This window comes from Argopecten irradians, chromosome 2 (genome assembly GCF_041381155.1).
Source record: "Argopecten irradians isolate NY chromosome 2, Ai_NY, whole genome shotgun sequence".
Lineage (NCBI taxonomy): Eukaryota > Metazoa > Mollusca > Bivalvia > Pectinida > Pectinidae > Argopecten > Argopecten irradians.
Genome location: NC_091135.1, coordinates 12,718,590 through 12,731,672, shown reverse-complemented (window position 1 = coordinate 12,731,672; position 13,083 = coordinate 12,718,590). Strand labels below are relative to the sequence as shown.

At 34.4% G+C, this 13,083-nt stretch overlaps 1 protein-coding gene and 1 long non-coding RNA gene across 2 annotated transcripts in view; one reads left to right on the top strand and one right to left on the bottom strand.

Annotated features, from left to right (window-relative positions):
* Positions 1–13,083, bottom strand: part of LOC138314494 (uncharacterized oxidoreductase YjmC-like) — a 22,412-nt gene that overhangs the window by 377 nt on the left and 8,952 nt on the right. Inside the window, exons 2-12 of the mRNA XM_069254855.1 lie at positions 10,660–10,878; positions 9,695–9,808; positions 4,593–4,673; positions 4,003–4,064; positions 3,571–3,624; positions 3,139–3,237; positions 2,565–2,630; positions 1,981–2,041; positions 1,561–1,679; positions 883–978; positions 382–495 (exon numbers count right to left, since the gene is read on the bottom strand). Of these exons, the coding sequence (XP_069110956.1) occupies positions 382–495; positions 883–978; positions 1,561–1,679; positions 1,981–2,041; positions 2,565–2,630; positions 3,139–3,237; positions 3,571–3,624; positions 4,003–4,064; positions 4,593–4,673; positions 9,695–9,808; positions 10,660–10,831 (1,038 nt within the window). The 5' untranslated portion in view covers positions 10,832–10,878. The remainder of the gene's footprint in view (positions 1–381; positions 496–882; positions 979–1,560; positions 1,680–1,980; positions 2,042–2,564; positions 2,631–3,138; positions 3,238–3,570; positions 3,625–4,002; positions 4,065–4,592; positions 4,674–9,694; positions 9,809–10,659; positions 10,879–13,083) is intronic.
* LOC138314491 (uncharacterized) lies at positions 6,215–8,463 on the top strand. The gene is made up of 2 exons (XR_011207379.1): positions 6,215–6,375; positions 7,589–8,463. It is a non-coding gene; the product is annotated as an uncharacterized lncRNA (long non-coding RNA).

Below are 13,083 nucleotides of genomic sequence, written 5' to 3'. Positions count from 1 at the left end.
CGTACGTAATGCTTCCATATTTTGTAAGGACGTCTACCAAGTGGTTACATTAATGGTTCAATTCCTTTTCTAGACTTTAACTTACATCAGTTAAATGGCTATTGAGCCAATGTTATATAAGTCGCTAAGCCAGGGGACACACAGATGGAGACTAATGTCTCGACAATGATTATAAGGGCAGCTATTCATTTGTTCCAGCCAAATGTTGGATAATTATCAATATACTTCCACATTTGTAGGTCATGGCGACCCAGAGGTTGTAGACTAGTGATGCAGTAACAGACGGCTTCCCTTCAGTTACTGTTGTGCAGAAGTGTCTATTTATCGGTGATTGACAGTCACTTTTCAGCTTCTGTGTTGGAAAAATTCTTTGGTACGTACCATGGTTTTAATTTGGTTCTGGTGATACGGAATCCCTCCTAGTTTATCACAGAGCTTTATGTGATTCCGTTCGGGATCTCCAGCAATCATCACACTCCCTGGTGCATCATCAGCCTGCAGGGCAAAGACCACCAAATGGGGACATAATTTGTGATACAATTTAGTTTTGAAGTGGTATAAATCATTAATCTGTACCAAATAGCAGCTTAAACGAGTACAAAACTAAATTACGACAGACGGAACTCGAATGTAACGTTGAGTATAAAGTTTAAAGTTACCAGTTATCCACATAAGGATCTTGTTTTATTTTACAAATTTCAATTCTATCAGAATATTTTTACATTCAGAATTTAGTTACAATTAAAAAAAAAATGTGATTAAAAGATTGTGTACCGAGATTTTGCATACGTACATCATTATACGCAGAACACCATCATTTATTGGGATTGAAGTAGAAGAAAAATAAAAGTTTTGTCTGAACGATACCCATGTTACACTCACCGTTTCTAAATTACGACAGTGATCTATAAGGTCCTGCATCCTGTCAGAAAACCCATCCTCAAAACAGTTAGGGTCAATTGCGATAAAACAATGCGCCTGGAAGTATATACAATCAAGTTATAAGATATACCTGAAACATACGGAACGGCCAGTTGGTATACACTAAGTTCAGACTTAAAGATACATTTTGTATTACTTTTTATTTTTCTTTCTACCGTATACTTTATAGAAATGGTATTCAATATGTTGATATTATCTGAAACATTTAATCGAAAACATTTGAAATTATTGCATATATTTACATTAAATTGCCTTCATTCTATTTTATTTCATTTAGGAAATATTTGCGATAAAATATGTTTGATACCATCTAGTCTGGTTTTTATTCATAAATGGGTGCATTTGGCGTGACAATCTAACACAGCTGTTTAGGGAGTTTTATTATGAATCTGAAAATATAATCAGGTAATTATCAACCAAAACTGTTCCGAACCATGACACTGTGGTAACGTTTTTTGCACACATGTACATGGTACAATGTGTCTTTGTATCCTAATGATACATCACTATATTTGCTACACCAATAATATACAGGTCATATATCCAGCCAAATTTTACAATATCTACCATGTCATTTTACCGTCTATGTTATAATACACATATATCCAGGTATTTTACCATATCTGACTGCCGTTCATATGTCCTCCACATCCGTATAAAGGGCCCAAAAGGGGAGCCTGATAGTACACTACACAGGACTTCTACCATCATTGCCAGGCCATAGCCTTTGTAACCACCTATAGAAGAAAACATCGGTAAATGTACCGTAGTAAAGGTATCATTTCGTTATATGGCTGGTAAGTCTGTTTTTGATAGGGGAAACACACATGTTAAAGAAAGAGAAAGGGATATGAAGATGTAAATAGATAAACCATAATCCTTTGACGTTTAAATTCATGACATCCTTAAGCATTTATCAATGTCAATGAAAATTAGGTTATATTTAACACATCACTAGGGAAATATAGTTGCTGCAGCGGAATGTTAATGCCAGATCGAGATGGTACGGATAATTTAGTATGCTCAGTAATAACGTACTTGTTTCTTCCACGCCACCTAGCGGTAAAAGACCTCCTATATTATTCATGTCGACAGTGGGCTGTAGAAAAATAGATATAACCATTGCTGAAATATTTTGTGAAAAAAATAAATTTTACGCTGAGTATCTTCGATGATAATTGATGTGCTTATGCAAATGTGCTATGTAACAGAGTTGCGTAAAGACATAGCAAATCGACTGAAATTAAAATCGAAAGAAAGAAATCATAAATATAACGAGGGAATAACAATAATAAGTTGTTTTAAGTAACGCATCAGTCGCGTTGTCAGACCAGATCAGTAGTCTTTGTCAAAAGACATTATCGCAAGACCGGATTCCTCTCATTTCGCTATGTTTTCTAATATAGTGCATCTTATTGAACAGTGAAGTTGTTAAAGAATATTCGACATAGAAATTGACTACATGTGTATAATTTGCTATTACAAAACTGCAAACTGTTGCACAACCTGACCTATTGATATGAAAGGTGTGACAATGCAGGTAATGGCAGGATTTACGTACTAGACACATTTTACCTTTTCAATGCAGGTCACACTTTGTGATGTTTTCACATATATCTTACTTTGCCGTCTTTATCTAAAACCCATCCAGGGGAGAGTGGTTCGTCCTTCCGCCTCTTAAGTTCAACCTGAACAAAATGTCAAATAAGGACAGATGTTTGTTTTTTTGTTGTTTTTTTTTCTATCAAAATTTTGTTTCGAAGCAAAAGAGACAAATGACATCACCTTGTCGTACGGTTTTGAAATAAACGTTAATCAAATGATTATCATCAATGAATTATGTATATCGTTAATAAGTGATATAGATATTCTGCAAGGTTCGCCTCTTTATTCTAAAAAAGCTTTAAAAATAACGCGAAATTTCTCAACGACCTTATTTTACCTTTATGTGAAGATAAATTATTATGCAATTTTCACTAATTTGGGGATTATGTCACTCTGAAATATGGTCAGGACAATAAATCACAGATGCTAATGCTACAGATCATCCTTAAGGTTTCTATTGTAATTTAACAGGTTCTTTTTCATTTTGAAAATGTAACATTAAATTTTTTTTATAAAAAATATTCACTTGTTTAATTTTGACAATTATCTTACTGGCAGAATCAATATATATATCCTGATTTAAAAACCTACCTTTCCCCATGCGACATTAGACGTGGCCATATCTAACACAAAGCTGTCGCCATCTTTACCCGGAGCTGCCATACATACGGGATTGGTTCCCAGGGTTCTCTGAAATATAACGATATTTCCTGCAAGTTGTATCACTCACACGAACAAAGTTACATCCGAACAAAATTTCTTTATCAGTGCCATCTGCTTGAAATTCCATGAATTCGTCAACGCAAGATCTTTTCATGCATATATAATTATACATTACATGTACATGTATGTATTTCGTGTAACTAGTTATTTTCGCAGGAATGATATTGTCGCGATTTCGCCGAACAAATCATGAACATTTGATCCGCGGAATATAAGAAATCATTGAATCATATACATTGTATAAGTAAATTATGTTCGACATTTACAGGAGTATTTGTGTCTTAAAAACACAATACTTACAACTTTAGATCTTGTAGGAATGATAGCTCCGGATGCATTTGTAAACGCCATGCCCTACAACAAAAAGGGTGTTATTTAGAGTATTGACGATCGGAATGGAATCGAATTATCCAAATTAGCACGCGACATTAACATCCTACTCCAACCTACGTTAAAGTAACCAGAAAATGATAGGATCTATTTAGTTGAATTACTATCTAAACATTGATATATTTATGCTTTGCTTGACAAGTACAGGGTATATTGCAATGGTTGATTTTGAAATAAAATGATTTTTATTCAACCAAAGGTTTAGTCAACGCCAGGTTTACAATACTAGGCACCTGAACGTCTGAATATGAGACTGTTTATCAAACGATTTGATCGAAATAGGAAACCAACATCTGCTACAAAAACCAAAAACATACATATGTAAGTATGAATACATCATACCAATAGGCCTTGATCGCACGCCATAAGACTGTACCATCCGGCTATGCCAAAGTGGTTGGAACCTACGACAGAGCAAGTTAAGTATTACAAGACATTTTAGCGTTGATTTTAATATCCCCGATATATGTGTAATGAAGTCTACACTCACTCGAACAAGATTTGTATCTTTTGAGACCTAAGTATGAAACTGTCATAAAGCGTGTAAATGTTCACAGGCATTATCCATCCGCCCTCATTTGTTCAAAATTGCTCGCACATGTTCGCAATAAACTTTGATAATTGTGCAATTGAAATATTGATTTTATAATTTAAAGTTTGCATCACATTTCATGGTATTACATTGTGTTTGTGAAAAACAACAACAACATGGTTTGTTTGTGGCCGAGCTGTAACCAGAGAATCGTCCCTATTTGAAAAGAAAGTTTTCCCCGGGCCGTCTAAATGTCAACAGGCAATATGTGTTTTATCCAAAGATATTGGACTTCACTATTAATCCTATATGCACAGTATAATGCAATGATTACATCAAAGGGTTTGGTATATGATGTCCTACCTAAATATAAGTAACCCAAAATCATTCCAAGTCTTACCTCGGGCGGTCACCATGCCTACACCCACTTCTTTTGCTTTTTTGATCGCGAGCTCCATGCAAAATTTCCCAACTACGGGCCCTTGGAAAGGGAAGAAATAATTTTATTATTGGCTATAACTGTGGTACACATTACGTCTTCGTTTTCAAGACTGTAATATTTCATCATGAACAATTTCAAACTCTTGACACAGTTGTTCGCTACTATGAAGTATAGTTCAAACAATTATTTTTCTTTCTACTATACTCCCAGTACTTTTGAACACGATGTGTATTTAGCAAGCATAGCATTCATATCATTGGTTTGTTTTAACAATTATTGTTAATACCACAGCGTTGGCTTAATATTCCGAAATAATCCAGTGATGCCTTACATAATGACACTAGCCCTTCACATATTGGTTGAAACTAGCCCTTCACATATTGCTTGAAACTAGCCCTTCACATATTGGTTGAAACCTTAAGTACAACATTTAGTAGTTGCAATAGTCTGACAGTAGCATGCACCTTGAAATCCAGCTTTCCAACGTAAAGATCGAAAGTATGTAAAACAAGTATATTGATTAAGAGACCGTGCCAATAAGCATCGAGCTTCGTACACTATATTAGTGGAAAGTGTGAAAATCACAGAAGTTGATGATTGTTTGTTTATTTGTTATATATAAAGAACTAATCATAAAAAGTTGGTTGATATGAAAAAATATTTTTTGTATCCATGGCAACCGGGGGTATATACAATTATATATGTGAAAAAATGCATTAATCTAAAAATAACCAAATTTCTTAAAATTTATGCCATGTTTCATAATGCACAACATTTTAAATTGATAAAATCCTTATAGGCGTGTGAAAAATTAACAAAAAATATGTTTTCATAATTTCTTAAGATCCAAGAGGCCGGAAACCCCCAAAATATTAGTTAAAATATGTTGAAATGTTGCTAAAAGTAATGAAAAATTTCTCAAAATCCATATATTGCTTGATAATGTTATTTATACTAAAACAATAAGCATTAATTGGTTAAAAATAATCAATAATAAAATTGGGTAGAAAAATGAAATGGAAAGAATAAATTATATATTTTTCCTGTGAATTTCCTGAAATTTGGCATAATTTAGCATTTGGATTATCTCCCTTGCCAATGATTTAGACTGGTTCCCTTCCCTTAGTTCTCTGCTCTCCGCCAGGCTGCGCTCCGCTCACTAGGGACCGGTAGCGGGTAACCATGATGATTTTTCTGATTGGTCAATCTACATATCCGGTTCACGGGCATCACTTTTTTTAGACGTGGGAAACCCCTTTACGCACGAAGCGACGGATCTTCACGTAAAGAATAAATAATTTATTTGAACGATATATAAACAAAAGTAAATAAGGTCTTAAGTTTTGAAGCTATTTCGTGCTAACAGAGATTAAAGTGTTTATAGGAACGACGTTAATGACGTTATTTTCTCTTAACGGAAGTAGCCGTCTCCATGATGACATAGCATGCGCAGAAATGATGCGCACTACTCTGGAGTTGGAATTCTCACTCAAGATGGCTACTCGCTACCGGTCCTCAGTGAAGCGTACGCAAGGGAGGTAACTGAGGCGGGAACCAGTCTAGCCAATGGTTGAGTATATAATTACCTCCCTTGCCTGGAACTCTCCATGCATGAAACAACAAAAGGCGATCTATTTACAGAACAGCATGTTTTCAAGCCTGCATAAATGTGCTGTTAACTATGTTTTTGGCCTAAATATATGTGTGGAGGAATGGAGAAGAAGTGACAGGATTACTTTTGGTAAGTTTTTTATTATGCAAATGTTTTAATGAGACAGAAATTGAATGAATTCCAACAAAAATCACTTCATATCTTGTTAGTAGGCCTAACAGTTGTATGTTGTACTTAATTGACATACTTATTTTCATAAAATAACCTTATAGCTATATATAGTTTGATGAGAGTACATTAACCAGTGGCAGAATCAAAGACAATTCCGGTGGGGTGGGGGTGGGTGGAGGGGGCGGTTGCATGATTGTCAAAACTTTTTCAACCCTTCTGGATCCATCACTGATCATGACCATATGGTAAAGATAAATTGATGAAAATTTTGAAGAAACTGACTATTTTATAATATCTAGAATATTCTAGGTGTATAAGTTATTATCAATATACATGAAAAAATAAAAATTAAAAAACATGCAATATTTAGTACATCTTGTAAGTGTAAGTAACTTATTAAATTATTAATATCTTGAATGAATGATTGTTGGATATTCCTTTTCTGTTTTCAGTTTCTGTACGTCCTTTAAGTGCTGTACAGCTATTTATTACTGTAATTCGTTAGTAGTACAGGAATTATTTCTTATGTAGACTCTATATACAATGTAAATGCACTATATCATGTATTATGTAGAAACATTTACATACCGGTATATAAAATTATTTTTATGTATAGTCAGACAAAACAGAAATGATTTCAAGTACTCTAATACTAGTAATATAGGTTACTGATTGTTCTCTTAACAAGAATATTTCATATTGTTTACTGATTGTTCTCTTAACAAGAATATTTCATATTGTGACATTTTAAATATTTAAGATAACGATACAAAAGACTGACACCCCAGTGCTTAAACCAATATGTGTGTAAAACACCAACCTGGAAACAGTCGGTACAGTCTGTATAACTTATAAGTGTCAATGTTTCTTGAACAGTAAAACACGGATGAATCGAATCATCGGATGTTTTACTGCAATTCATATCATTTAATTGTTCCACCATAAAACATACACAAACGTGTACATATGTGTGTGTGTGTTTTTAATGTAGTGTCCCTCTGACCATCCGTACAAACTTTTCTGTCTCTAATTCTGATTCTATTAAGCTTAATTTGTTAAAATGTTGACTCTGAAACTTGTGCTGCCTATGGCAATATTATCTGTATCATTTAATTTTGCAAACATACATTCTGTTTTAGAAATCAATTATTTTTTCTATTTTTACTTCTAGAATGACATCTGCATTAAAAGACTCAGTGGATCAGGTATTGCTGATGGACCAATTGTCAAGGTGTACCAAGTTAAGAAAGTTCCACAAAATACCAGTGCGAGACCCATAGTAATTGTACATACCATCGAAGGCGCTTGTTCTATACTTAAAATACATGGAGTTCTGTCTAGCAGACATTTTATCACTCTACTTTCACCAAGCAATTGATATGAAGCTGGATACTCTTGATATTAGTTTAACGTCCTTTTAATAGCCAGAGTCGTTTAAGGACGTGCAAGGTTTGTTGGTGGAGGAAAGCCGGCCTACCCGGAGAAAAACCACCAACCAGCAGTCAGTACCTGGCAACTGCCCCACATGGAATTCGAACCCGCATCCAAGAGGTGGAGGGCTTGTGGTAATATGTCGGGACATCTTAACCACTATGCAGACTCTTAGTTGTGAACTGACCAACACAGTTTGGTGAAGTGTGTGATATCAAAAGACCAAAGTGATGATTATTAATTCAGATAAATTAATAAGCTTAAAGTGTGTTGGTTGTAATTTCAGTTTGGAACAGATACATTCATAAAATGAGTCTACAGAGATCTGTTATCAAGCCATATGGACAAAATATTTTAGTTGAATTTTTTTAATGAGGACATCAAATGTTGTGAAAGGATGTTTAATGAAGATATTTCAGTCTGGTGAGGGTATGTTGAATGATGGCATACAAGTTTATAGTGTGATGACTGATGTAATAAGAGTATGTTTACAGTCAAGTAATTATGACTGATGAGAAGCAAAGTTATAGTGTGATGAGGGCATACGTTTACACTCTGATGACTGATGTCTCAGTAATGATGAGGGCATAAGATTATAGTGTGATGATTGATGAGGGCATAAGTTTACAGTGTGATGACTGATGAGGGCATAAGTTTATAGTGTTATAGTGTGACTGATGAGGGCACAAGTTTATAGTGTGATGACTGATGAGGGCATATGTTTATAGTGTGATGACTGATGAGGGCATAAGTTTATTGTGTGATGACTGATGAGGGCATAAGTTTATAGTGTGACGACTGATGAGGGCACAAGCTTACAGTGTGATGACTTTTTTATTATATAAGCTGAATAAAAGTTGACAAAAGAATTTCTATTGATGCAGTTGTGTCTCTATATCTGCCTTTTCCCTCAAATCCATTTACATATATATTATATGGTTTGGTGAAAGGAATTAACTGTATTTTTGGTGTCAAGTAATGTCACAGTTCACATATTATAGTGACAATATAATTATTTCTATTTGAAAGAGGAGGCAGTAGAAATATAAGCAATTATAAGTTGTTGCTAAGGAAAAAATAGTGTTGCTAGGGACATTTTCAATGACAAATGGTCCTAAAATTTCACTTTTTATATAATTAATTAATTTTAAGCATACTCAATAATCTTCCAGCAGTGATATTTATTTTTTGAATGAAACAAATACAACATTGAAAGAATAACAAACAGAAATGACCCTATTTTTCTAGTAAAAATGTGTAAAAATGACCTAATTTCAGTCATCCATTAAGAAAACAGATTAATTTTTCTACCCAATTTTATTTTTTCTTTCATTACTTAAACATCCATTAATGATCCTCAGTAATATAAATTGCATGGCAAATGTACGGATTTTCCATAATTTTTCAACAAAAAGTACACATTTTTCGTCAATTTTTGGAAATCAGGGATGTGGCTATTTACTGTTACCATAGCAACCATCCTATAATTTTGGATTGTTTATTGATGATTTATTTTAATAAAATATACTTCATATTATGAATATATATTGTTTTCATACAAATGTCATTTTTATAAATGCTTGAATTTTCCATACAAATATCCTTCTTTTTCAACATTTTTCCAATTATGAGACCTTGTTGCCATGGCAACCAAATTTCCATGCCAATCAGTAAAAATGGCCTTCCAAACAACTTAATTTTTTATGGAATTTGTTTCTTAGCCAAAGGGGGTTACTTTAAAGTATATAATTTGAATTTCTATTTTTTTCACTTTCCACCTAAAGCTTGATGCTTATTGGCACGGCCTCTTAAAGAATCGGGATCACGGTTGATGGTGCTGACCTACCTAATAGATTGTTTCCATTGACCAGTGCTGTTGCTAGGTTCTGTTTTGTTATGGTCGGTTCCTTGTCTTGTCCCGGGCACACTATACCTCTTTTTATTTCTTCGATATAGAATTCTAAAAGAAAGGAAACAGTGCATTCCATGTCTGTCGAATTATCTTAAGACTACTTGTATCGCGTTGTCCACTCATAGAAACCACTAGCAACTTTATGGATTAGTTATTAGCATCCTATATACTCCAGGGGTTCCGATCGCTTACGATCTCTACACCCTCTACTATCTCATAGTAAAACTGGCGGCAACAGAATCGAACATGTAATTTATTCCTTTGGTACGCATCAAAAGAGCCGTATAAGAGTCTACTGTGGTTGACCGTGTGACTTTGAAGTTGGACGTTGCTCTCTCTGTATTCTTTAAAGGAATTTTTTGCTGGCCTGAGATTATTTCATATTTTTTCCTTTGAGCTGCCTTCAGTTTTATTATGAGATATTCCAGGGCTGTAGAGATTGTAAGCGATCGGAACCCCTGGAGTGTCGAGGATGGCGAATTCGTAAAATGTTACATATTTATTTCATTGAAGAACATATCGCACATTTGTGACATTAAGGGTTTAATAATGTCAAAGACGTCTTGTTACTTAAATCATTATTCCTAAATAATATCTAAATCATATGATTGTTTTTAACACCTTGTGTAATATATATATATATATAACCGTTTTCATGTCAATATTTGAATGAAGTAAAATAATTATTAACAAAGAAACCCTAGTGATTAAATAATTCACCAGCTATTACTCGTGACTAATTAAAAGATATGTACAGTCTATGTTTTAATTATATTCCTGTAAGCTCTAAGTCTGCGGAGGAAAGATAACTTTTGTAAATGTGTTCTAGTCAAGCTGACAATACATAGATGACCTTTACAGGTCACAGATAATACATCGGCCCATATGATTGTACGTACCCAATCTATTTACTCCATGGCTATAATGTCCTCGGTAATCCGCTGTTATTAAACAATCCGCAAATGTCTGTGCATACTTTTCTACAGCTCCAACAGCGGTCAAACATCGTACCACAAAGCCGTGAATTTCCTCTCTCTGTACAACAATTTCATCTGAATCTGCGGTCGCCATATTTGTTCATTAGATATAAGCGGGTCGTTTTGTGGACTGCATTATACCTGGAGAAGTCAAAGTGTCACCGTGTCATCGCATACGATAACGATAGCCTATCCGATCTTAGCAAAACAGACATCTCTATTCAGACACATGTACGAGTCCATAAACTCGTAGTCTACATACTGGAATCAATGTCAGGAAATTGCATCCACACATATATGTTTTACGTTAAGATATTTCGCCATAGTGGCACTTATCTTTTATTTTCATATGTAAAATATGTCTATGATATTGGTTTTTTTGGTTTTTTTTAGTCCGTTTTATAAAACAACATGACTCAGTGAGAGAATAAAAATATATAAAAACAATTTAGTAATAACTGGCCTCACAAACAAATGACGTAAGAATCAAGACAATTTGAAGTAAAAAGATATATCGTTGTGAAAGATATCCCATTTCTTTTGCTTTCTTGATCGCGAGCTCCATGCAAACCTTTCCAGTAATGGGTCCATATTGAAGAGCTCCCAGTCAGAATGCTAAACCAGCCGCAAATATTTGTTTTACATCAAATATAATACGCCAAAAAGACATTTAGTTTTGATTATCAAAACATGATATATGTCTGTAATATTGTCTTTTTGTAGTTCTTTATTTTAATGAAATATAGAATATATAGGTACGATAAAGGCTGTTAACACGTGAAGTAATAACAAAACTATCGCAATCAAAAGACGTAAGAACTAGAACCAGTTGGAATGAGTAGAGATATCTTTGTCAAAGGAAATAAAAATTAAAGATAGCCTTGTGTCTGCTGTATTGAGGATTTACAATAGACTATCAGCTTATGATATAAAGATTGAGCTTTATTTTAAAGTGAAGCTGCCAATCACTGAACATAAACCACTGTGTCATTAAAAGGTGGTGTCTCGAAGATCCATGTAACGGTTTATGGTCCACATATCATATCACTATAATGAATTGGTTAGTTTGCTTGTGCTTAATAATACGGAGAATAGAACCAGACACGTCATAAGTGAATGCGTATTTTGATTGGCTGATGATAACCTTATAATAATACGGAGAATAGAACCAGACACGTCATAAGTAACCGGACACGTCATAAGTGAATGCGAATTTTGATTGGCTGATGATAACCTTAAAATAATACGGAGAATAGAACCAGACACGTCATAAGTGAATGCGAATTTTGATTGGCTGATGATAACCTTATAATAATACGGAGAATAGAACTGGACACGTCATAAGTAACCGGACACGTCATAAGTGAATGCGTATTTTGATTGGCTGATGATAACCTTATAATAATACGGAGAATAGAACCACCCACGTCATAAGTAACCGGACACGTCATAAGTGAATGCGTATTTTGATTGGCTGATGATAACCTTAAAATAATACGGAGAATAGAACCGGACACGTCATAAGTGAATGCGAATTTTGATTGGCTGATGAAAACCTTAAAATAATACGGAGAATAGAACCGGACACGTCATAAGTGAATGCGTATTTTGATTGGCTGATGATAACCTTATAATAATACGGAGAATAGAACCACCCACGTCATAAGTAACCGGACACGTCATAAGTGAATGCGTATTTTGATTGGCTGATGATAACCTTATAATAATACGGAGAATAGAACCGGACACGTCATAAGTGAATGCGTATTTTGATTGGCTGATGATAACCTTATAATAATACGGAGAATAGAACCACCCACGTCATAAGTAACCGGACACGTCATAAGTGAATGCGTATTTTGATTGGCTGATGATAACCTTAAAATAATACGGAGAATAGAACCGGACACGTCATAAGTAGTGAATGCGTATTTTGATTGGCTGATGATAACCTTATAATAATACGGAGAATAGAACCACCCACGTCATAAGTAACCGGACACGTCATAAGTGAATGCGTATTTTGATTGGCTGATGATAACCTTATAATAATACGGAGAATAGAACCGGACACGTCATAAGTGAATGCGTATTTTGATTGGCTGATGATAACCTTATTATAATACGGAGAATAGAACCGGACACGTCATAAGTGAATGCGTATTTTGATTGGCTGATGATAACCTTATAATAATACGGAGAATAGAACCGGACACGTCATAAGTGAATGCGTATTTTGATTGGCTGATGATAACCTTAAAATAATACGGAGAATAGAACCGGACACGTCATAAGTGAATGCGTATTTTGATTGGCTGATGATAACCTTATAATAATACGGAGAAT